Here is a 23004-nt window from a genome sequence, read left to right as displayed (position 1 = left end):
ACGGCCTGCGACGGACCTCACCAGTCGGAATTCCTTCCTCCAGGTCACACGACCGCAACATTCGATTCAGAGTCTGTCGGTCCTGAATCCTCGACCTGCAGGGCGGGCGAAGCAAGAATCCGTTCTCACGAAAACCACCAGACAACCCAGATCACGGGAATGCATGCATATTTCTCAGCTCAGTCCGAAAGATCCACAGATCACCTGGTCGGCCCCGTCTCCGCGTCACAAGGCCTGTTGTGCTGGTGCGTTTTCCGCCGTTTGTTGCAGGTTCTGTTAGTCGGAGTCGCCCGCGAAAAAAATCGTACCCGAAAACCCCAAATCGAACCATCACATGCGAGTTAACGTACGTGAAGAACGAGAACAAATAGATTGGAATACGAACTTGGCAACTTGCGAGAGCCGTACTTTGCCGATGCGATATGCAACAAAGAGTTTAAATCGTCTTTTCAAGAGGTTGAGTTGACCGAATGGTAAGATTTAGGGATCAGAGGTGCTGGATCACGTGGACATTCTTGGTTTCGACGAAGGAGCCTTTTGACTCATGGTTTTGAATATGATTTTCTGTATTGTGTATATGAATGGGCCTTCACTACTATTACAGATCATACATTACTGGCAAATATTTTCATACTTATACCAGGAGGTCTTGGAACGTTCGTTCACCAGGATGAACATTTCACAGCATCACATATCGGAGCCATGGAGGGGTTGGATCGTTTCAATTATATCATCAAGTTACACAAAAAGCGTAAAAACCCTATGATGCGGAACCTGTTGTGCCCCTGAACCGGAACTCCATCGGTTCCCACTATTCCATGTCTCTCCTCTCAGAGTCCTCGAGACACGCTTCTTGTTCCTTCCTTCCATCCTCTGTAGAATGTAATCTAGTCGCAGCCCTGTGCTGCGCTCTGGTGTTGATAGCCATCAAACGCCCCGAAGCAAATTAAAAACAAACCCCAACCAAAACGCCGTTGCTGTGGGTATGCCAAATATGCTTGCTTTCTTGTTGAGCGAGCGATTATTGTACTAGAACAGGAGAGTAGATTCAAGGAAAATTTCGTCGTTGTAGTCGTCACCCGGTGATGCACCGTTCCACCTGTCACCACAGGTCCCACCCATCAGATCAAATTCGTTGATCTTAGTTCGTCCCATTTCATGATGCAATCGGGGGGCCCATTAAGGATATTATTATCCAGCCTAGCCCAGCCCGGAGCTTCGCAGCTCAACCGTCTAACCCCAATGCTTGAATCGGTCGTCTCTAAGGACGCTGCTTTGGGCGCTCGACGTCCGGTCGAAATGAATCGCGATACTCTGTATCGCAGCACAATAGATGTACCAGGAAACCTTCAAACCAGTCGAAGGTCCTTCGGCGTGGATTCTAGATCAACAAGAAATCCCAGCCCTTCATCTGCATAACGTCTCTCCAGGAGACGTAGTGTGCTTCACCTCCACCAGGACTTAAGCGTCCATCAACATGCGACCAGACTTCCTTCAAGAGGCAGGCAACACGGCCGAAACTGCCAAAATTTGCCAGATCGCCGAGAGCCAACAAGCGCTCTTCCAAGAAGGAGCGGAATGGAGAGTCCATTGTGCTGACCGATCCACCGATGAGATATACCCACACGAGACTGCGATCGAACCCAACTTGGCCAGAAGGGATAAATTCAAGCGCTTGAGTGAGCTTGGAAACCAAGCCGACACAGCTCGCTTGACTCGGAGAGAAACCCGGGACAAGACTGCACAAATAAATCCGTGCAGCGATTCGGAAAGCAGCAGTCATGTTCTTGCTCAATTGCTTTGGGCTGAGAACACCGTTGGCGTTGAATGGGATCTTTGGTCCAGGGTCTCCGATCTCGGTCAAGCCAATCTGATCGCCGAGAGCGTGGACGTGTTGGCAAAGTTGGATATCGTCCATGCCGTCTTTCTTCAGAGCTTCCAGACAGGCAATCTCGGAAATCAGATACATGACACGATCTTCGCAACCCATGAGTTCGCGAAGTCCGAGCGACGAATTGGTTGGCGAGAGGTGCTTTTCGCGATAGGTGTGGGCGAAAGTTGGCGCGCGTCCTTGGATGGTTGATCCGAGAATGTCAATCCACGATGTGAGCGTCATATTGAAGGACATCAGATCATGTGATTCTGATACCATGCGATTGAGTTCGAGTTTTTGTACCAAAGAGATGGCGGCTTGGAAATGTTGGTGCCATGGGATATCTGGGAGAGAGTCGTCGAGTCTGCCAACAGAGCATTGGAAGAAGATCATCGCAAGGGTTGCTTCCAAAATCTCAGAATGATTGGTGTCGCGATTGAGCGCCTCGCAGAGTTCTGAGATTGTGGCATATCGATGGCGCATGATGTCGTTGTCAATTTGCTCGCCTTGGATGTTCAGCGTGGCTTTGCAGTGTTGGGCCGCAATGCTGAGACAGCAGTGCAGGTAACATTTGTTGCTTTGCAGAGCGGGCAGAACGTAGTCCGTTCTCGCAGATCCGTGCTGATTCGTCTCAAGAATTGGGAAGACTGTAGGAAGAACATCGGAGACAAAGTGATCAAGTAGTCGCTGATCGCCCTCGTCAAGCTCAATAGCAACTTGGCGAACGGTCGTGGGAGGACCGTGGCAAAAATCAAAGAGGTTTGTGTTCAGAGTCTCTTCCGACAGAGATTCCCTCCGCTCGTCGTACGTGACATCCCACTCGTTGTCGACTGGAAATGATGGCAGCATCGCTTCAGGAGGCGGGGGTGGGTGGTAGGTGCTGAACGTTGAAATTGTCGACTCGCGGCGGGTGGGAATGTCGTTGACGAACATTTGTCGCTCTGTCTTGACGTCGATTTCGTAAGGGGAGAATTCTGGGTACATTGAAGCATATTGTGAATGAGATGAGTGCATTTGCGCATTGTAGGCTGTGTAGTCGGCGATGTGTGGCGGTGCATTGAAGTCGAAGAGTGACAGTTGGGAGTCGATTGATGCTGACCGAGTGCGATCAAGAGGATCGGAAAAAGTAGCCGAAGTTGGTAGAGAATGTGACAGCCCAGGGGGAGTTTCTGCACCGGTGTCCATGACTTGGTTGGTGGCAGAGGTGGTCTTCTCGGTGAGCTTCTTCCTCTTAATGATCATCTTGATATTGTCTTTTTGCAGCCGGCGCTGATCATTGTTGCTCCACCACATGGGCCTCTTGTATTCGCATCGGAGCCCGAGATGTTTGCAGGCAGTGCAGGACGGAGAGCCCTCGTCGCACTTTTTTCGTCGCAGTCTGCATGTGTAGCAGCCTACGAGGTCCGAGTTAGTCGAGGAGAACGCGAGCACGAGGCGACAGTAAGGAAAGTAACCAGAATTAAAGTAAAGTCCAACAAACCTGTACGCGACCGTCTATGCATCTGCATCTTTCCTTTCGGGGCCGAATTTGGCTTTGCAGCCGGCTTGGACTTTTGCTGAGCGACCGCCATTGCGACGTTCGTTCTGCCCATCAACTGCGGATTGGGGGGTTGTGTTGACATTTGTACCTCGCATGCGAATGGTGGGGGCAAGAGCGTGACCGAGCGACCAGGATATGCCGAGTCGATAATTGGCGAGGCCGGGGAGTGATTAAATTATTAATGAGTGACGGGTCAAAGCAAGTCCAGCTTGTCTTTGATATTTGGTGAGGAGGAGATGAGGTCGGAGGAGGGGCGAGAACGAGGACAGACTCACACTGATGGCCTTCAACTCTCGTAGCGTCGAAACCCTATGAGGTTGTGTCTTGGTGCATCTATATATGAGAGCTTCTGCAAATGCATCTCAAGCCATCGATTATCCAGAGAGCTATTCTTGGATACCAACTAAGATGGAAGGAACTATTCCTGCCAGCCAGATCCGGTTACTAGGACTTGCATGCACACGTGCAGCTAGTGGCTTCTGACGGGAGAAGGGCAAGGGAATCAGGCAGCTGTGTGGTGCCGTTTAAGTTGACCCAGGAGAAATGGGTGTCAGCCAGCACGAACGAGAGACACTTTCTCGAGGACCAACATCCGAGCGGAACAACGAACAATGGTTGGGTCCAAATCGGGATTCACACCCAGGCCAGAGTTATTGTGCAGGGGGGCCAAGCTCGAGGCCGCGAGACAAGTGGCCCGCGATTGGGGGAGGTCGATATCGAGGACCAGATGGTCATGGGCATTGCGAGCTATTTTCGCGAGGCGCCTCATGGAGTCATGCAAACCCATGCCCAACCGCCCCGCCCCCGAATACTCAACACCTCTGATTTGCGGCAGGGAAGCAGGCCGGCTGCAGGACGCATAGGACGATGCCCCAAAGTGGGCAGAGCCCTGCTGCATGAGAGCCTCGCTTACTCGAGTATCTCCGGCTACGTTGCAAAGTGGCTGCGTGGGATAATGGCACAATGGCATCGGCTGCCGACGGCCTCCTTCCCCGTCATGGACCCCCTGCCACGCCAAGAATAGCTGGTCCATGCTTTCTGCAGGACAGTATGCATGGCGATAGCTACCCTTGCTGCCGTCCATGAATTCGTCTTTGCTTACCTGCATATTCGTCTAAAGCTCCCACAGACGTCGAGATTGCAGCGCAGCTTCCTGGAGCCTCTTGAGATGAGAGACCAGCTCTGGGGGATCATTCGAGGGCCAGAAAGGCAAATTGGCTGGCCTCGAGGTTTGAGTCAGTCCACCCTGAGTGGCAGGCGTATGCCGCGTCTGTCAAGGACTCGTTCCCGCCCCTGAGCAAGTGACTGTCTGCCGCAACCGAAGTCGGCGGTGAGGAAGCCTCACTCGTCAGTTGTGGAACGAAGCTCCTCTGTGCCCGGGGCCCGAAGCAGCAGATCCTGCCTTCGAATCTCGAGCTCGGCGAATCGTGTAGCGCCAAAGGGCGGTCAGCTCGAGATTGGCCACGTAAATGGACCAGTGAGGCTCGTCCGAAGGGCGAGAATGATGGACAACTCGACGAGGGTTTCACGGCTGATTGAGGGTTGACCAGGGCATGGCAGCCATGATTGCTCAAGCTCCGAGCGACGTCCAGGTTGGCTGCGCAGGTGAGGTGGTACAGGCAACATCTGCGCGGTGCAACTGGACAGGACGTTGTGATAGACTACATTAGCGTCATTCGCGGGAACCAAACAGGAAGCGAGGAGCGGCAAAAGGCAAAGATGAATGATGATGCCGTTCATAGAGCAGGGGGCCCTTGCTACCAGCTTGGGCCAATTGCAACGGCTGTGCGGGTGTCTCCCGTTGCGGGGTGGTGGGCTTCCCTGCACGAACGTGCGTGCATTTGCTGCAAGCCTCCCCGGCCCCATGCATATCAGCAGCAGCGATCCCGCCCCGGCCCCCGAGATATTTAAAGCAACATAATTGCCCGAAAACGGGTCATTTGACGCCCAGCAAAGGGAACCAAATTAGCAATCAATAGCGCCTGCCTCTCACTTGGTTGTCACAATACGCGCCCAATGCAGGTCTATTTTTGCCCTTTAGCCACACCACTTTGAGGGTTAATTAGTCTCGCTCTCATCTCGCTGCAAATCCCCCACCCCGTCATGTGCTCAGTGCCTTGCCATGCAGCAGCCGTGAGCAGCCGTGAGCACTGAGTACGGAGTAGCAACCTCTCACGGCTTTCGGCAGCCTCTGTACACCCTGCCCGCTCCACCCTTATCAGAAAAGATCTGTTCTGCTATCAAATCGCCTGGGATCTGGCAGCCATGCATCGAAGGCTTTTGTGGCCTCGCACAATCGAGCTCTTCTTCATTCCGCCGCGGATGCACAGCTCGGGAGCCAGATGAACTTATCGATGTCACCATGCTTGGTGATATCGAGTGCCGGCATAATGTGTTAAATGTGCAATGTGCAATGTGCAATGTGCGATGTGCGAAAAGGAACATCGGCCGGAAAAACGAAACATGCTGTCCTCGCGGTCGTATAACTGTGTCGAGACGGTTGCTCATCAATTGTCATCACTCGACGAGAGATTTTTGAGACACGAGCTTCATTGTGCAATTCGTCGACGAGCAAGTGCATGGGCATCTAGATTGTGATCTGTCGGGGAGGTATCCCAGTCGTTCGAGAACTTTGAGGTGGCTGTTGAGCTGCGACCTCCCGCCTCTACCGCACTCCGCGTTGAGTTTCTTGCATCTTGAAGATTCTTGGATGCTCAACTGCGATTCGATGTCATGCAAATTTCAGAACAGCGTGACACCATTCTTCTCCAGGTCTCAGACTCGTCGACCATCCGGACATTCTTCGTCTCTTTGGATACAACAAGGAATCTCGCATGAGATTTCAATCATGTGAGTCTGGTGTGAGTGCTTTATCTCGATCAATTGGCCGGAGAGATTCTCAGACCTGGAGAAACCGTTATGGACTCTCTCCGGGGATCCTTCCACGGAGAGTTGTGTCGCACGAGTCCCTTCAACAGTTTCGTAACCATTCGTTGCGGTGCGCAGGATTTTGTAGCCAATACATGTCCCTTTGCGGTAATCCGCGGCCCAACTCTTGTCAGGTGGACTTCCTCCATTCAGCTCCCAAATCTCCCGGCACTGGAGCCGACGGACGTCTGACGTGAAAATTCCTGCCAGCTGCAACATTCGTAATTTGAAACTTTGTCTCCTCTGCCAACCAACAGTGAAGAGATTGAAGCAATCGCGGCCCAGCCCTTTGCAGAGATTGTACACCACACTCCACAGAACGTCGGATCATTGTGCAGGGCCCCCCAACGCCACGGGCTTGCCTTTAGCCATTTGGCTAGGGGCGGGAGCGCACATCGCGGGCACAGCGCATCTTGCATATTGCAAAAATCGATCCTGGTGGGGAATCACGATTCTGCGAACAATGGACGAACCACAGCTGCTCTCGCAGAGCGACTGCAGCAACAATGTAGGATTGCCTGTAGATCACGACACCCCATCACAGATCCAACGTCGTGATCAGTCGAGTATCGATGTACCTTGTCGTTGTAGTGTGGACTGCGGATACGGCCGGTGAGCGTTGCTCCGTCCCTGATTCGACTCGGGCCGCTCCCATCGCTGATGATCCCAATGGCAAGGCGAAAGGGGGGAGGGTTTGAGAGTGCGAGGCCCTCTGCAACACTCCATTGGCCTCGCCGTGAGGATTCGCGAGAGACATCGAGAGACATCGAGAGCCATCGAGAGCCATCGAGAGCCATCGAGAGCCATTGCTCGCTCAGGGTCTGCTCGTCCCGTTCGCACCGAGGCGGTCGTCGGCCCCAGACTGGGCCGGATTGGCAAATGGGAGTGCGAGAATGGCCTGGGCGCGTAGATGCTATTCTTGCCGCCATCCACGGTCCAATCACCAGACGAGGCGGCCAAAATCCTCAGCGTCCCCGCGCTCCCATTGGCGGGCTGCACGTCCTCGCCATCTCTCTCCATCCGGCAAAACCTGAGTGGCCCGCTGGGCTGCAAAGGCGGGGTCTCGCTGCACGAGACAGCCGAACTACCGCCATTCAACGCCATCCTCCGCCATCCACCGCCATTCCAGCCAACTGAGGAAGAAGCCGCTGGCGACTTGCTGCCACTGGGCAAGAATAGTCACACATGCAGAACACTGAAGCACAGGTCACAATGCAGCGACCTGTCCCAGCATCACCCTGCCCCCCATTGGCGCTTTGACGACAAAAGCCCACTGGCCCACGATGTCGCTGACACTGAGCCCGATACATATACTCTGCTAGGCGCCGGCATCACCAACACTTTCTCTTGATGCTTCTCCTCTTTGCCGCTCGTCAAGTTTGAACATCTGCTGCTCTTTCCTATCCCATCATCTCATACTCGTTGTTCCTTCAGTCTTATACAAGAAAGTTGACCGGCAACGGCAAAAGCTAGTCTTCTAGCACTTTTCCTCTCCCAGCGATACCCCACCACATATCGGGCAATATGGTCAGTTTTTGATACCCATGAACACAACTGTGTGCTCTTCCTGACGCTCAGCCAGCCTTCACACTCACCCAGAACACCGATCGATCCGCGGGTGGAGATGTTCCAGAGGGGACAGCCCACAGATGCGTTTTTCAACATGAAGAAACTCGCGCCAAGGCCAGTGTCTGAAGCGACAGAGATGTTCGATACAGACTTCGAGGACGATGAGAGCGAAATAGAAGATAACAACTCACCACGCCTCAGTATAAATTCAGTAAGTGCTATCACGGCTCCACTCTCCGTCTCTACTAACAGTGACCTACAGAGCGGTCAGCAAAGTGGGACAACGATATCTTCTTTTGAAGAAGTACATACACCAAGCCCAAACTCCAACGAATTCAGAGGCTTCGACTTCGGCCTCGCCGCCAAGGCTGCAGTAGAGGGACCTACAGGACCACATCTATTTCGAAGCTCTGTCGACTCTTCGATAAGCTTCCAGGAGGACCAATATACGCTGGCAATGTCTCCAATAACACCTAAACCCTCAAGTATACAAATGGCAGCCTTCGATGCGCCGCGAGTCCCAGAAATCCCAGCCCGCCACCGACATCTCAGTTCGCTGACCGATGCGGTTGAGAGCTTAAACTTGAGCGAGGTTACATTGTGGACGCCACGACAAGTTGCAAGGTGGATGTACGACGCTGGCTTTGAGCCTTCAATAGTCGAGAAGTTCGAGGAGAACGACATTTCAGGCGCAATCTTGACGACCTTGAAGTTTGAGGACCTCCGAGAGCTCGACATTCCCTCTTTTGGACAACGAACAAAGGTCTGGAATGAAATACATGTTCTCCGAGGCAGCGCGTCAAACACTCCGAAGCCAGCTACTCCAATCGAGGAAGTTGCTTCGCCATGCATAGATCTGCGAAACGAGTTCCGAAACCTTTCAAGGCATAGATCGAGATCGACAAGGCGGGATAAGTCAGTCGACTGTCCATCAGAGGAAGAACCAAGACGACGGAAGAGTTCAAGAAGACGGCACCGAAAGCACAGTTCCGATGACATCACACCACTTGAGTCTGTCTCCATTGTCGGCATCGAGCAAGTTATGCCCAAACCTCACAAGTGCGCCAAAGGAGAGAACTGCTCGAAATGGAGGAGACAGCAGCGCCTGATTGACCGCTTCAAGCAGGAGCATCCAATGAGCCAGGAGTGTGGTTCAATATGGGTCGCTGGCGATCCAGGAAATCCAATGACTGCTGAAGCTGTTGCTGAAGTCACTCGACCAATCTCCAACCGACCTGTCTCAGAGGCCGTACCATCAGTGGTGGCTTCATCCGATGTCCTCGGTCCTACAGTCCCTGCCTTCCGCCACTTGGAAGAAGCCAGCCTTCGAAATATCCAATCACGGGACCCACAGGAGAATGTCAAGCAATTCATCAAGTTCCAACACATCGACCCACAGCAAGCCGTTTGGTCTGCCGAGGAGCCACCCACTCCTCCGTACGAGATGTTCCCGGCTCTTCAAACGCCCCATGTTGGGCTGCCTGTATCACCCCACCCAGCTCAGCGTCAAAGCCAAGCTGCTCCAGCAAGCAAAACTCCAGCTAGTCAGAATCCCCACACTGGGCTACGCGGACTTCCCAAGCTCGCTATCCCAGGTCCTCCCCGTCCGGCCCCTCCTCCACGTGCTGCAAGCGCCAATACCTTTGCCCCATACCGCATGGAACGTGTTGAGGCTATGTCTCCAGAGCTCCGCAGCAATAATACTACTACCCCAACGGCCTCTGCCTTCTATCGCTTCGGAACCCCTTTCTCTGAGATGGACGTCCCAGTGACCGCTATCCCAATCGGGCCGGTCCCACGTGAGATCTCACAATCCGTACCACCGAACATGTCGTACCGCAGCGGCACCTCAGTTCCCCAACGTACTCAATCACGTGCATCGCGCCGACCCTCCTTCCCCGCCATGCCCCGCCTGGATGAGAACTCACCGATCCAAGCCAAGCCCCGTCAAACTCAGCCAGCTCAGCCGTGGTCTCCTGTCAGTCAGCCAACCGAACGCGGCCCAGACGATGTCGCCCATGCAGGCCCCATGAAGAAGCGCAAGACCAAGATGCTCCGCCACGAATGGCACGAGCACCACTTCACGCTCAAAGGCACTCGCCTCGCGATGCACAAAGATGCCCGCGCTCTCGAGACCCTCGAGTACATCGATGTCGACGACTACGCCATCGCGTGCTCATCACTCGCTTCTGGTTCCAAGCTCAACGCCGCCTTCAAAGCCATGAACATCTCTCGTGACAAGAAAGACAAGAAAGACGAGGCAGCATTCGCCTTCCAGCTGATCCCAGCCGCCATCGACAAGACTGTCAGATTTCGCAAGAGAGAAAGCGCGATGGTGGCCAATGGTCCTAGCGAAGGCAAGGATGCCGGCGCAAAGTGCAAGACACATTACTTCGCCGTCAAGAGCCGCGATGAGAGAATTGACTGGATGCGAGAGCTCATGCTCGCAAAGGCACTAAAGCAAAAGAATGAAGGCTTCGAGGTCAACGTCAACGGGAACATGATCTAAACACCACTCATTACGAGAACCATTTATATTATTATTTTCATCTATCTTTTGAGCGGGCATTTTGTATTCGATTCGGTGATGATAAGGAAACTTATGAGCAGGCGGCATTATTGGGCGTTTTTTTTTTACCAGGGCTTGGTCTTGAAAGCACTCACTTCGTTGGAAGTTGAAGAGGCTGAGACGGAATTGGCAATAGAACACTCCTTGAGGATAGGATTAGGTAATTTGAATTGAACCGATTGAATCAAACTTGAGAACAATAGCTTGAACTGTGAAACATTGTGAATGCCACTTCCATCCTCGAGAACCTGGAGAGATATGTTGGTGGAAAGAGACAACAGCAAAACAGCACTTCGCAGATAGATTCTTCAAAGAGACATTTCGTAGTCACTAGACTGGACGGAATCGAGGAAACTTCCGAATGTGTATATGCAGTAGAATTTTAGCCTCCATCTTAGTCTACGTCCCCCCATGCTTGTGTAGTCTCCATACACTATCATACACATATCTGTTTAAGCCTGAACGCCGCCTCATTGCTCCCAATATGCTATAATGCCTACCTCGTACCTCAAGTGAGATACTTTTTCTGGGGGTTGACCTCAGCATTTTTCCTCACGACTTCCCAATCAATGACATGCCACCAGCTCTCCGCAAACGCCTTCTTGCCTCCCACACCACCCGCGCCGACCCCGTAATCGGGCAGGTACACATGCTCCCACATATTGATACACAAAATCGGATTGAGATCGATTCCGCCAGGCGCCATCTTCTTCTGGCTCTGGGCGCCATGCAAGCCCACTGTATTCACCGGCTCCCAAGCATTCGTCCTCCTGATCGCCTCTGCCACCGAAGTGTCCCCAGTGTTCATATCCACTGGTTGTCTCCTATAATGCGCTCCTGGATACGGAGAGCCAGCCAAGTATGTGCACAAGATGGAGTATTTCCTGTCTCTTGATTTCACGAGCCAGACGAAGCCGGGCCCGAACATGGAGCTCGCTGTGACGATCAACTCGCGCTGTAAGGTCTCGATTGAGCCGAAGGAGTCTTCGAGGTCCTTTTTGAGCTCGGCGGACATGGGTTTCGGCTCGGGCGTGATGGTGGAGAAGAAGAAGGCGTTGTTGTGTGCCATTGAGGCGTAGTTGAATATCGGTGCTGAGTTTGGATCCCGAGCGTACTTGATCGCGATGTCCTTTGTGGTTTTGAACTCGTATTCTCCTCCTGGGTGCATGTCAGTAGAAGTCTATGATCTGCTGGAAGGAAGAGTTGGATTGGAGGTAAGTTGCTGTGACAGAGAGCCAATTCTCCAGAGTATATGCATACATATGCATGCAAATATAATACCAGCTACATACCTGCTGTAAGGCTACTGAGCTTCTCTAACATAAGACCTTGATATTGAGTCCAGGCCATATCGAAGCCCTGGGGGGAAAGAAGCCCCGGAACCCCCTCTCTGAAATCATGCATGAGCGAAGGAACACTGTGAACGGATCGCCGGAACGTCCTTAGGGAATTCCCTATTCGAAAGAGACGTGGCCGTAACATGGTTGGAAGACGTGAAGCTGTGGACTTCACGATGATATTTCGAATCGAAATCGTGATTTTTATTTGAACCTGGAAAATCAGGCTTCAAACTCTATGAGTGGCGTCCCACGTGAGCAGGCGACCTCCGCTTTCCATTGATAAGAAGTGGGAAATTCCCACGACCCGCTGCTCTCCGGACGCCTCTGTAAAAGCTACTTCAAGAAGGATGCGACTCCATGTTGAGTTGTCCTGTATGTTATTCTCACTGAATGAGGATAACATACTGAAACGACCAGCAACAAAGTACAATTGCCGTTGCAATGGAAACTGGATACAACAGAAATGTTGAAGAGTTCAGGGAAAAGGAATATCCTATGCTCGCGGGTAAGAATTACTTGTGGTGTTTGATGTTAAAGCTTACAACATTTAGATGCCGTGTATCTCGACCATGCCGGCACGACTCTGTATTCCAAATCTCTCATGGAGAGGTTCACCGCTGATATGATGGGAAACTTGTTTGGAAATCCCCATTCAGCTTCAGGGTCCTCTCAACTATCGACACACCGTATCGAAGATATTCGATTGAAAGCCTTACGATTCTTCAATGCCGATCCAGACGAGTTCGATCTCATATTCGTGGCCAATGCGACTGCTGGTATCAAATTGGTTATGGAAGCTCTGCGAGAGTGTGACGGTGGTTTTAAATATGGCTATCACAGAGCTGCACATACAAGTCTCATTGGAGTTCGGGAGAACGCAGTCTCCAGTCAGTGTCTGGTTGATCTTGATGTCGAACGTTGGCTCTCTGGCAGAGAAAGTCTCGTGGACGAGGAAACGGGTTCGAAGACTAATCTCTTCGCATTTCCGGCTCAATCGAATATGGATGGACGACGCCTGCCCCTGTCATGGGCCTCTCGGGCTCGGAAGCTTAACAACTCGACTTCCACAACATACACCTTGTTGGATGCATCAGCCTTTGTTTCAACTGCCCAATTAGATTTGGGCGACGCAAACACAGCTCCAGACTTCACTGTACTCAGCTTCTACAAGATATTCGGATTTCCTGATCTTGGCGCCCTCATTGTCCGAAAGGAATCTGGGGCAATCCTGCAGGAAAGAAGATATTTCGGCGGCGGGACAGTGGATATGGTATTGTGCGTCAAGGAACAGTGGCATGTACCAAAAGCTCAGTCTCTTCATGAAAGTCTTGAAGACGGTACTCTGCCATTCCATAATATACTGGCACTAGATGCCGCAATTGCTACCCACAAACAATTGTACGGAACCATGGACCAAATTTCGCAGCATGCTACTTTTCTTGCCCAAAGGCTTTATGATGGCTTGGCTAACCTGCGACATTCAAATTCTGAGCCAGTATGTGTGATGCACTCTCATGGCTTCAACTCCAAGCCCAGTCCTCATATGCAAGGTCCGATCGTTGCTTTCAATCTCAAGAACAGCCATGGAGCTTGGGTCAGCAACACCGAGTTCGAGAAGCTTGCAGCTGTCCGGAAGTTCCATGTCAGGAGTGGGGGACTTTGCAATCCGGGTGGCGTTGCAGCTTGTTTGAATCTCGAGCCCTGGGAAATGAGACAAAATTTCTCGTCTGGTTTCAAATGTGGCACCGAAGCAGACATTTATGGAGGCAAGATTACAGGAGTCATTAGAGCTAGCGTGGGTGCAATGAGTACAAAGAGTGATGCTGAAGCATTCATATCTTTTGTCGATGAATTCTACTGCGAGACTGTAACTTCTCCGCCAGTTTCGCCTCTCTCCGTCAGTCAAAGCCTGGGTCATCTTTTTGTCGAAAGTCTCACCATTTATCCTATCAAGAGCTGTGGGGGTTTAGAGATTCCTCCAGAGACTGGTTGGGAAGTGAGACCGGAAGGTCTTGCTTGGGATCGAGAATGGTGTTTAGTTCATTGGGGGACTGGGCAGGCATTGAGTCAGAAACGACATCCGCGAATGGCTCTACTTCGACCGATGATTGACTTTGAAGGGGGTTTGCTGCATGTGCGATATCAGGGCACCTTACCGCAGGGCCTGCCCAAAGAGATCAGTGTTCCTCTCTCGGAGAACCCAGCATTCTACAGTGGCTCCGAATCGAAGAAATCTCTCTCTTCACGTGTCTGCGGTGAAGCTGTTGTTACTCGCATGTATGGGAAGAAAGAAATCAACAAATACTTCTCAGAAATACTCGGAGTGTCTTGCGTCCTTGCTAGATTTCCCGCCGGAGGGTCCGGTTTCGGCACAAGACACTCGAAAGCCCATATGCAGAAGCACCAGAGGCCAAAGACAGATTTTGTTCCGGATGTGCCTGGAACATTCCCAGCACCCCCAACGCCGCCCGACTCAGACAGCGAAGTTCAAAAACGCCCTATTCTCTTATCGAACGAGAGCCCTATTCTGGCGATAAATAGGGCAAGCCTTGATGCGCTGAATGAGGAGATCATTCGAAGTGGCGGTAAGCCAGCATCTGCCTCCGTCTTCCGGGCAAACGTTGTTCTGGCCTCTGCCACTTCTGAGAGACAGGAACCATATTCGGAAGACCACTGGACAGGCCTTCGCATCGGACGGCAGACTTTTCAAATGCTCGGTTCATGTCGGCGATGCCATATGATCTGTGTCGATCAAGACAGTGCAGAAAAGAATGAAGAGCCGTTCGTCACATTGGCGAAAACCCGCAGGTTCGAGTCAAAGATCTTCTTTGGTTCTCATATGTGTCATATTCCATCGAAGGAATTGACGAAAGAAGGTCAATATCCAACAATTAGGGTAGGAGAAGTTGTGTTGATAGAGAGTTGATGTAAGATTACAAAATGTTATCAATAAGATACCCATTTAATGCGCTGAAATTCTGTCCATTCATTATGGTGAATTCCGTTCCGCCGGAGCATCAAGTGATCGCACACCCTTGCTAACTTGATTATTGTTGCTATTTTCTATTTGGACCCCCTTTCATTTCAAATACGTTTGATTTGAGTTGGGAGGTTGCTCCGCGGCAGTTGAGGTTCATTTTAGTACAATGTAAACATCATACCTTTCAAGGTCGAAAACGCGATTTATAGGCCCCATCCACTCTTCGGAGGGGTACTTTACCAACTGTTTCACCTTTTCCGAATCTGAACCATTAAAAAGAGCGTTCGCTTTCAGTTATCAAACCCGCATTCAAATTCTGGATTGGAAGTCAAAATGTTAGCCGGTGTGGGTATGGGTGAGTGCTGCCCGTCTGGCAAGGTCCATGATGGCAATCCAACTGGAAAGATCGAGAAAATTGATTCCCTACAGGCTTATGTCGCTGCTCCTAAAGACGGATCGGGAGCGAAGTTAATTGTTTTTCTTGTAGATAGTGTAAGTCTTCCATATCGATCAATGTACTGCAGCTGAGCCAATTTCAGTCTTCGGTTGGGAGTTTAAGAATGTTCGCCTCCCCGCCGATAAATACAGTAAAGCTAGATTTTACTGTTGTATTCTAGAGTTCACCGGGGAGACTCGCTTCCGCTTGAATTCCTCGACTCAGTGGAGCCCAATCTCAGGGATCGTTAGCGACTTACGTTGATCGACAAGACGACAGCCATTACAACTGTTGGGACGGCATTGCCGCCTTGGTTTATCAAACACCGAGAAGCTTTCACAAAACCTCTTATCGATTCATTCGTCAAAGCTGTTCGGAACATTCCAGGAACTGGAAAAGTAGACGCCCTTAGCTTTTATTAGGGTGGACGATGGGCAATCCTCGAGGCCCACGGAGAAATTGACGATGCATATGGACGATGCCGAGAAGCAAGGGATTGAGTTTTTCAACAAGTTCCCAGTAGAACTAAGCGAAAATAAATGGTGTCATTCACACCGAATTGTATTTGGTGCTAGTCTAGGCAGGTTTTTCATTGTACAGACTCAATATTTCTGTGATGGATGAACTGGATCCAAAGCTGGTCGTTTTTGTACACTGAGGTGAGTATTAAAAAGACCGCAGTTCCGGCGTCTCTGAGGACGATCATTCCCACGAAAAGTGCAACTGGGTTGCGAGGAAAGGTACGGGTTGGAGTCTTTTGCGTGGTAAATTCAGTAATTAATAATCAAATTAGTTCCTTCATTAAGAATCGTTAAGGTGATAGTCTGCAGATTGTCTTCGGTATCTGCCTTACCCGCAAGACAAGAGGGGAACTGGGAGATCGTGTAACCTTCATCCAAGGATGGGAACAAGGGATAGTTTACCCCCATGTTTTCGACACACGGTCGAATCGGAACTGGAAATGTAATCTTACACCATGCTCGAGCAGGGCAAGGATGATGGATGAGGCGTCCTGTGGTCAGCTCTCACTGTCTCATATCACGAAAATTTCGGGAGCTAGTCAGCCTCGTGCGTTGCAAGGTACGGAATAGACCGTGCCACTAAGAAAGTGTGATGTAAAGATTGACGAGCGGTCTGTTGGAGACTTTGATCTTTCTTTCCATCTTAATTTTAGAAAGTTCAGACGTATTTTTCATCATCGCGTTCAAGTCTGAGCCTCGATTGTTCAGCATGCATTTGGTCACATTCCCACTCATATCGCTGCTCTTCAGTCTCGCGAGCTCATTTTCAATTCCCAACTTTATTCAGGAACATCTTTTGAGCGCCAGAAGCGAATCCTCTCCAAATCCAATTGCCACACAATATCCAAACAATGTTACTGGCACGATCAATGGGACAATTGCCGTTGTACCTATTCCTTACAAGCTGGCCAGGAGCATCATTCCAGCTCAATATAATATTTTGAGAAAGGCGTATGAGTGTCAATTGTTTGGGTTCCCCCGTGATAGCTACCCGGTAATGATACTTCTTTCACGCTACTTACTGATAAGTTCAGGATCTGACTTAATTTACAGCTTATTGTTCGAGCCGGTTTTGATCATGGCGTCGGATTGTTTTCTTTAGGCCTCTCTGTGCCCGATTTTCAGGTATATCAATGCCCCAATTAGTGAATTATCAACGCTGACACGAAGGTTATAGAAATTAATGATATTTTATCCCTTCGTGGATTTACTTGGAGACGGATACTCGAGTTTTGCGTATGAAAAATATATTCTGATCTCAAGTGACAATCTCGTTGCACTGGGAGGGGCCGCATCGTATGGCCAAATACCTGTGCCAACCAACTTCACCCCTTCACTTGATGCTTACGCATTCAAGAGTGCTGATATGGTGGATAAAGGATCCCAGGAAATATTCTTGGATGCCTACACCGATTTGAGCAGTATTCATCCAGTTGTCACGACAAAGTTCAAGCCAACTCGGGGCATCGCCCCATGGCCTCTTGATTTGCAAGTCCTCTCCATGCCTGGATATCTTAAGGAGATTCCAAACTAATAAAAGACAGCTACGTTAATATAACAAATCAACCGAGTTTCACAGACGGTCTATCGTGTGATAATCAGCTCAATCTTTTCAACACCACCCTGTCCACCGGGAAGAATGCTCCTGTTGCGGTGAGAGGAGAGATCATGGTGAAAGCACCTTATATCCCAACCGATAGTACATTCAGAGACCTCCACGGTATCAAAGTCGATATCGCATTCATCGAGAACAATCAGGTTCCGTGCTCGCAATTGAAGGGGTAAGTCCCATCTTCTTGGACTGTAAATCCCTCTCGTAGCAATGTCCAATATCTCTTAGGACATTCTACTACAGTTAACACCTGAGAGAAGTACGCTGATTCCGATTCCTTGGGAATAGGTATAGCGGAACGGGATCTGGGGATTGATATTCGTCACCTGAGTTGAGGTCCTCCGAGCGGACTCTAATGTCCAAGAGTCAAGACCATAGCCCTATCATGTACTGTACATGCCTCCCCGAACTCGGCTACAGTAAAATAATAAAAAATTCAATAGATTTCCAATTTCCAAAATGTTGAAAAACTAAGAAGAACAGTTCGGAGAGACGTCCAGTCGATTAAAAGGACCTCTCTAATACTTGATTGAGGACAACCCCTATCACCTTTCCCCTAAAAAGGGAGATTGCCACCTCGCTAAAGCGAGTCAACAACGGCTTTAACTTACACGTCGTGTCGCTTGCTGATATCAGGAAAAGCCTTATTTAATACGACCTCCTCTGAAAGCAGGCGAGCTCAGCCGGTCCTATTAGCGAGCAAAAAGGGACAAAGCGACGCGGGGGGAGGAGGGGGCATTGTGGCTTTGGTCTCGGTTGTGAGATTTGTGGTCAATTGACATGGCATTTAGTTTCTGTATAGAGCTCTCCTCTCCGTCTAGTTCGACGATTTCGTATCCCCTCCATATTGCACCCTCCGAATCATGGATCGATTACAGTCAGCAATATTTGCAATCCCAGCAAGTCCCATCGATTGATCAAGGTCAGCTAAGATACCCTGCAAGACCTGCTTTGCTCCTTGCTAAAACTAAAGTTAGCCTTTGTTTCATTCAATGGTAAGACTACACATCAAACTTACCTTTCCGCCAATTGCCAACCCGTAAATGGCCGGTCTTCCAATCAACACTGCTTTGGCTCCAAGAGACAGTGCTTTGATAATGTCAACTCCAGTCCGGATCCCACTGTCAAATAGCACAGTCAATTTATCACCGACCGCATCCACGATCTCAGGAAGCATCTCCAGGCTCCCCACCGCCCCATCTAATTGTCTTCCCCCATGATTACTACATATAATGCCATCAACACCAGCCTCAACAGCCAACTTCGCATCCTCAGGATGCTGTATCCCTTTCAGCACAATCGGCCCCTCCCAATTCTTCTTCAACAGTGCAATCTGCTCCCAAGAATGCGCCGCGCCGGAAAAGATATTGCCGACCCACTCGTTGGAGGCTTGAAGCACCCTCTCTTCTGGCGTGGTATTGAATTTCTCCCGAAATTTTTGGCGGAATACGGGGTCTGTGAAGCCCGTTGCGTTACCAATACCTTTCGCGAAGGGGACGTAGCCGCCATCTAGATCGGCGGGTCGCCAGGCTAGGGCCCAGGTGTCTAGTGTTACGACTAGGACTTTATATCCGCTTGCTTGGGCCCGCTTTAGGAGGGAGATGGTGATATCATCAGATTGTGGCCAGTATAGTTGGAACCATCGTGGTCCGTTGCCGTTTGACTTTGCCACTTCTTCGATGCTGGAGCTGGATGCTGTGCTGAGGATATAGGGGACACCGATTTCTGAGCATACTTCTGAGAGGCCTGTTTCCTTGTCCTCGTGGAAGATTTGCTGCACCCCAACGGGTGCCATTAGGACGGGGCTGTCTGAGATTAATGATTAGGTACAGGCTCCTGAAATTTGATATTGGGGGGAGACTACCGTATTTCTCGCCGAACAAGGTCACACAGAGATCCCGATGTGTCGTTGGCCGCAGCATTCTGGGAACCATCTTCCATTGCCGAAATGCCAGTCGATTTGCATCCATGGTTGCCCTCTCACCCGCTCCTCCAGCTACATAATTGAATGCCGTCGGCTTCAGTATGCTCTTTGCTTGATCCTCCAGATTGTTCGGGTTGGTGGTGACGATTGGGAGCTGTTGCTCGAACATGCCCTCTACGGATTAAATTAGCATCCAAAGAAATGATTGAAGCTTTGTGTGAGGCTGCTCACTTCGATATATCTCGTTCTGAAAAGCTCCATATTGCCGATGCTGCTCAGTGCCATGAACGGACTGGGGCTGCTGTTTATTCATGGATGAAGACGTTCCTGATGCAAGAACAGGTTTTCGTAAAGGGGATATTTCAGTCAAAGTGGGAAGTGATGAAAGGAAGGAGCGAGGAATATGGTCTGAAGAGAAGCGGAACCATTCCTTCCTGTGCTCATAGAGTCATAGAGAACGAGCCGAGGTACGTCATATTTGCCAATTTCATCGGGATCACGTGCAATATTCTCTTATTAACTTCATTGCTTGACAGTTAGCTTGAAGGTAGATCTGCTCTGTGTGCTAATATATACTTCCAGGTGTTTATAAAATTAGGGTTGTGAAGTGAAGTGTGTCGGACTCGACCTGACAATCGGTCACCTCGGAATCACCGCAAGCTTCTCAAAATTTATCTTACATATATGGGATTCTAGATCTCCGATAAATCTGGACTATCTGAATTGGTCAGTTCCAAGAATCTAAGGAAGACTTTGGTCACTAAGATAGGACTTAATTTGCGGCTTTTCGACAAAAAGTCGTGGCCGAGCAGAGGCGGGGTAGCTCGGCCTTCCACCAAGCATTAAACTGTAATTCTATAGGAGCGATCATCGATATAGACTTCATATTAAGCATGCGGTCTGCTGAACATGTTATTAGGTAGTCCTAATCTGAGACTTATTCTCAGAACTCACGTTATCTAAGAAGATGAAAGCGAAACGATGTGTTTGTAGAAGGACACAGGGGTATTGCATTGTATGTCTACCCCGCAAAGACCCCACCTCGCACCCACCAGCTACAGCAGCCCCTCGCTCAAGAAACCAGCAACACCTCGGCGCTCGTAAGAATGGGTCAATTGGATCTCACTTTAGACTGGTGCGGAAGGAGTGCGAGAGATGGCGAGCGGAGCTGTGCCCACATTCATATCGAGAAGATGTATATGTACCTGGCCGCCCCCGGATTTCTGCTTTATTGAACGCCTAATTCTATTGTGAGCTATTTTTCAAGCAAACCAAATCACCAACTTGAATCGCAAACATGGCAGCCGAAGCTACACAAAAGACTTTTGATATTCCAAAGACGTACAAGGCAGCCGTTTATGACAAGCCTGGAACAATATCCACGAGAATTGTGGAGCTCAATACGCCAGACCCAGGACCAGGAGATGTGCTTGTTCGACTCACGCACTCTGGAGTATGTCATTCCGACATGGGAGTCATGGAGAACTCATGGCGTGGGCGTAAGTTCGAGTCATTGCCTCATGTTCGATCCTGACAGATTGGTCAGTACCCTATCCCACGCAACCCGGACAAATTGGCGGCCACGAGGGGGTGGGAGTAGTCCATAAGCTTGGTCCCGGTTCCGATCGAGTAAAAGTCGGCGATCGTGTTGGCATCAAGGTGAGTAGTCCGGCGAAGAACATCAGGCGGCAATGAAAGCTGAGATCTAGGCAGTGGATTGCCTATGCTTGTGGAGCGTGCCCTCCATGCCTTGAGGGCAGAGATGGTGTCTGCTTTGTAAGTGAGTTGATCCGTTGCAACCTACCGGCCTGACCGATTTATCGTGCAGAATCAAAAAATTTCAGGCTACTATCGTATGTTAACCCCCTACCCGGAATCCTCAACCATTGGCGAGAGACTCATTCTGACCGACCCACAGATCCGGGCACATTTCAAGTAAGTTACATTTTGTGGCGCGGATTCGATCGATCCCAAGGCCATTGGCCCGTCCATACTAACCTTCATAGCAATATGCTCTAGCACCTGCCAACTATGTGACTCCTATCCCTGATTCTCTTAGCTCAGAAGACGCTGCTCCAATGCTTTGTGCCGGCGTGACAAGTGAGTTCAAAAATTTTCACAGCCTCAAAAGGTCGCATAAATGGCCGCACTGGCGAGGCTCACACCTTGGCTTTATTTTTAGCATATTCAGCCTTGCGCAAATCCGATGCGAAGAGCGGCCAGTGGGCCGTTATAGGTATGTTGTATTCCATTGCATTCGAAAGAAATCGCACATATTGACATGTGAATAGTTGGGGCTGGCGGAGGTCTTGTAAGATGACCCCCTTTTCCGGCTGTTCGGATTACTCGCTAATTCGAAAAGGGTCATCTTGCCACTCAAATCGGGAGCAGAGGTATGGCCATGAGAATCATCGGGATCGACCATGGTAGTAAGGAGAGCCTGGTCAAGGAATGTGGTGCAGAAGTTTTCCTCGATATCACCAAATTTGATGACAAAACACTCGCTGAGGAGGTGAAGAAAGTTACCGGCGGTAAGGAATAATTCACTCAAAGAAAACAGTGAAACAAAACCGAAGTATTAACGTCCTCCAGGTCTAGGTGCATCAGCCGTGATCGTCTGCACAGCATCGAACAATGCATACGCCCAGGCTCTCGACTTCCTCAGGTTTGGAGGGACATTGGTATGTGTGGGAATGCCGGAGGGCGACATGGTCCCAATTGCAAAAGCTTTCCCAGCTATGATGGTTGCAATGGAACACAACATCAAGGGGAGTGCGGTAGGCAATCAGAGAGAGGCAATAGAGGTCCTCGAGATGGCCGCCCGTGGAGTCGTCAAGACTCGTCTGAGAATTGAGAAGATGGAAAAACTCACTGAGGTCTTTCAGGAGATGTCAGAAGGAAAGATGCAGGGGAGAGTGGTCCTTGACCTCCAATGAGTTTCAATTAGGCATCCCATTGTACTAGGCATCCATCGAACTTTGATCAGTCCAATGCAGACAGAAAGTCAATGTAAAAAGGGGGTTGGACGCGATGTCCCAGTACTGTATGGTAGATTAAACGAGGACTTTAGGGCTGAAGTGGCAAATGAGTGCAATATGAGCATATTGGTCGCTCTCTCAAACAAAGCCTCGTAGCCTTTGATGGCTTCTAGAAGCTCTTCAAGGAGGGGAAGCCCCGGAGTGGAACCCAATGACTTCGGTGGGGCCGTAAGCTGAAAGTTTTCCCCGGACGAACCGTTTCTGGGCTCCTTTTGCGGTGCGGCCGAGTTACCAACGTCCAGTGTCCAGCCTGGACTCCGGACAATGAGTTCATGACTCTGACTTATTGCCATGCATAATATGCAAAGGGGTCCACAAAGACGGAAGCTTATGAACCGTGGTGGGGTTGCTGCGCCACAGCCTTTTGTTGGTTTGTCCAAAAGCCATCCTTGCTGCAGCCGAAGCTCGTCACTTGACGCAAGGTCCACCCGGCACGATCCACGGCAGGCAATTAGGAGAAGACGATGTTGGGACAGTTGGGAACGGCAAGAACCTGCTTGCATTGCATGATGATGCTGCGTGTGACTGAGGGCCGTCGTCGTCTGGCGGGATTCCACCTGCATCTCCCTCCCAGGGAAGCAACGACCACAAGGGCCAATCCGTCCTGATTCCGCTATCTCAGATAGATGAGATGGACACTCAATAGGGGGTTTGGAGCAGAGAGAATGCCCAGC

At 50.3% G+C, this 23004-nt stretch overlaps 8 protein-coding genes across 8 annotated transcripts; 5 read left to right on the top strand and 3 right to left on the bottom strand.

The window, feature by feature from the left end:
- Positions 1-1381: 1381 nt before the first annotated feature.
- Positions 1382-3444, bottom strand: K444DRAFT_647827 (uncharacterized protein; the record flags this gene model as incomplete). The annotated part of the gene is made up of 2 exons (XM_024885387.1): positions 1382-3267; positions 3354-3444. The coding sequence occupies 2 exons, from the start codon at positions 3442-3444 to the stop codon at positions 1382-1384; spliced, it is 1977 nt and encodes a 658-aa protein (XP_024728758.1).
- Positions 3445-6127: 2683 nt separating this feature from the next.
- On the top strand, positions 6128-7104 carry K444DRAFT_243879 (uncharacterized protein). Its single transcript, XM_024871308.1, has 2 exons — positions 6128-6493; positions 6552-7104. The coding sequence occupies exons 1-2, from the start codon at positions 6333-6335 to the stop codon at positions 6955-6957; spliced, it is 567 nt and encodes a 188-aa protein (XP_024728757.1). The 5' UTR covers positions 6128-6332; the 3' UTR covers positions 6958-7104.
- Positions 7105-7865: 761 nt separating this feature from the next.
- On the top strand, positions 7866-10419 carry K444DRAFT_637095 (uncharacterized protein; the record flags this gene model as incomplete). Its single annotated transcript, XM_024884081.1, has 3 exons — positions 7866-7868; positions 7924-8121; positions 8173-10419. The coding sequence occupies 3 exons, from the start codon at positions 7866-7868 to the stop codon at positions 10417-10419; spliced, it is 2448 nt and encodes an 815-aa protein (XP_024728756.1).
- A 414-nt stretch (positions 10420-10833) lies between these two features.
- K444DRAFT_620972 (manganese and iron superoxide dismutase) lies at positions 10834-11977 on the bottom strand. The gene is made up of 2 exons (XM_024881807.1): positions 11772-11977; positions 10834-11637 (listed from the first exon to the last, which is right to left on the bottom strand). Exons 1-2 carry the CDS (start codon positions 11827-11829, stop codon positions 10988-10990), a joined length of 708 nt encoding a protein of 235 aa, XP_024728755.1. The 5' UTR covers positions 11830-11977; the 3' UTR covers positions 10834-10987.
- A 167-nt stretch (positions 11978-12144) lies between these two features.
- Positions 12145-14792, top strand: K444DRAFT_574671 (molybdenum cofactor sulfurase). The gene is made up of 2 exons (XM_024877446.1): positions 12145-12324; positions 12371-14792. The coding sequence occupies exons 1-2, from the start codon at positions 12261-12263 to the stop codon at positions 14743-14745; spliced, it is 2439 nt and encodes an 812-aa protein (XP_024728754.1). The 5' UTR covers positions 12145-12260; the 3' UTR covers positions 14746-14792.
- Positions 14793-16419: 1627 nt separating this feature from the next.
- On the top strand, positions 16420-17788 carry K444DRAFT_669549 (uncharacterized protein). The gene is made up of 5 exons (XM_024887535.1): positions 16420-16750; positions 16810-16881; positions 16934-17244; positions 17301-17537; positions 17657-17788. The coding sequence occupies exons 1-5, from the start codon at positions 16466-16468 to the stop codon at positions 17682-17684; spliced, it is 933 nt and encodes a 310-aa protein (XP_024728753.1). The 5' UTR covers positions 16420-16465; the 3' UTR covers positions 17685-17788.
- Positions 17789-18098: 310 nt separating this feature from the next.
- Positions 18099-19758, bottom strand: K444DRAFT_620967 (oxidoreductase). Its single transcript, XM_024881806.1, has 4 exons — positions 19524-19758; positions 19233-19466; positions 18387-19177; positions 18099-18329 (listed from the first exon to the last, which is right to left on the bottom strand). The coding sequence occupies exons 1-4, from the start codon at positions 19603-19605 to the stop codon at positions 18186-18188; spliced, it is 1251 nt and encodes a 416-aa protein (XP_024728752.1). The 5' UTR covers positions 19606-19758; the 3' UTR covers positions 18099-18185.
- A 783-nt stretch (positions 19759-20541) lies between these two features.
- Positions 20542-22367, top strand: K444DRAFT_620965 (alcohol dehydrogenase-like protein). Its single transcript, XM_024881805.1, has 10 exons — positions 20542-20791; positions 20839-20951; positions 21006-21068; positions 21121-21145; positions 21211-21227; positions 21299-21392; positions 21475-21528; positions 21584-21603; positions 21655-21823; positions 21885-22367. The coding sequence occupies exons 1-10, from the start codon at positions 20590-20592 to the stop codon at positions 22226-22228; spliced, it is 1101 nt and encodes a 366-aa protein (XP_024728751.1). The 5' UTR covers positions 20542-20589; the 3' UTR covers positions 22229-22367.
- Positions 22368-23004: the final 637 nt, after the last annotated feature.

This window comes from Hyaloscypha bicolor (assembly GCF_002865645.1).
Source record: "Hyaloscypha bicolor E unplaced genomic scaffold K444scaffold_182, whole genome shotgun sequence".
Lineage (NCBI taxonomy): Eukaryota > Fungi > Ascomycota > Leotiomycetes > Helotiales > Hyaloscyphaceae > Hyaloscypha > Hyaloscypha bicolor.
The sequence above is the reverse complement of the archived record's forward strand: the minus strand, read 5'-3'. Positions and strand labels throughout refer to the sequence as shown.

Coding starts and splice junctions, on each gene's coding strand:
- K444DRAFT_243879 (XM_024871308.1), top strand. CDS start 6,333: ATGGACTCTCTCCGGGGATCCTTCCACGGAGAGTTGTGTCGCACGAGT. Junction 6,494..6,551: donor AGGTGGACTTCCTCCATTCA/GCTCCCAAATCT, acceptor AATTCCTGCCAG/CTGCAACATTCGTAATTTGA.
- K444DRAFT_620972 (XM_024881807.1), bottom strand. CDS start 11,829: ATGGCCTGGACTCAATATCAAGGTCTTATGTTAGAGAAGCTCAGTAGC. Junction 11,638..11,771: donor GCTCAGTAGCCTTACAGCAG/GTATGTAGCTGG, acceptor ACATGCACCCAG/GAGGAGAATACGAGTTCAAA.
- K444DRAFT_574671 (XM_024877446.1), top strand. CDS start 12,261: ATGGAAACTGGATACAACAGAAATGTTGAAGAGTTCAGGGAAAAGGAA. Junction 12,325..12,370: donor GGAATATCCTATGCTCGCGG/GTAAGAATTACT, acceptor TACAACATTTAG/ATGCCGTGTATCTCGACCAT.
- K444DRAFT_669549 (XM_024887535.1), top strand. CDS start 16,466: ATGCATTTGGTCACATTCCCACTCATATCGCTGCTCTTCAGTCTCGCG. Junction 16,751..16,809: donor TCCCCCGTGATAGCTACCCG/GTAATGATACTT, acceptor CTTAATTTACAG/CTTATTGTTCGAGCCGGTTT. Junction 17,245..17,300: donor GCCCCATGGCCTCTTGATTT/GCAAGTCCTCTC, acceptor AATAAAAGACAG/CTACGTTAATATAACAAATC.
- K444DRAFT_620967 (XM_024881806.1), bottom strand. CDS start 19,605: ATGAATAAACAGCAGCCCCAGTCCGTTCATGGCACTGAGCAGCATCGG. Junction 19,178..19,232: donor CTTGTTCGGCGAGAAATACG/GTAGTCTCCCCC, acceptor CATTAATCTCAG/ACAGCCCCGTCCTAATGGCA. Junction 18,330..18,386: donor GGTTGGCAATTGGCGGAAAG/GTAAGTTTGATG, acceptor CTTTAGTTTTAG/CAAGGAGCAAAGCAGGTCTT.
- K444DRAFT_620965 (XM_024881805.1), top strand. CDS start 20,590: ATGGCAGCCGAAGCTACACAAAAGACTTTTGATATTCCAAAGACGTAC. Junction 21,069..21,120: donor GCAGAGATGGTGTCTGCTTT/GTAAGTGAGTTG, acceptor TTTATCGTGCAG/AATCAAAAAATTTCAGGCTA. Junction 21,529..21,583: donor CGGCCAGTGGGCCGTTATAG/GTATGTTGTATT, acceptor ACATGTGAATAG/TTGGGGCTGGCGGAGGTCTT.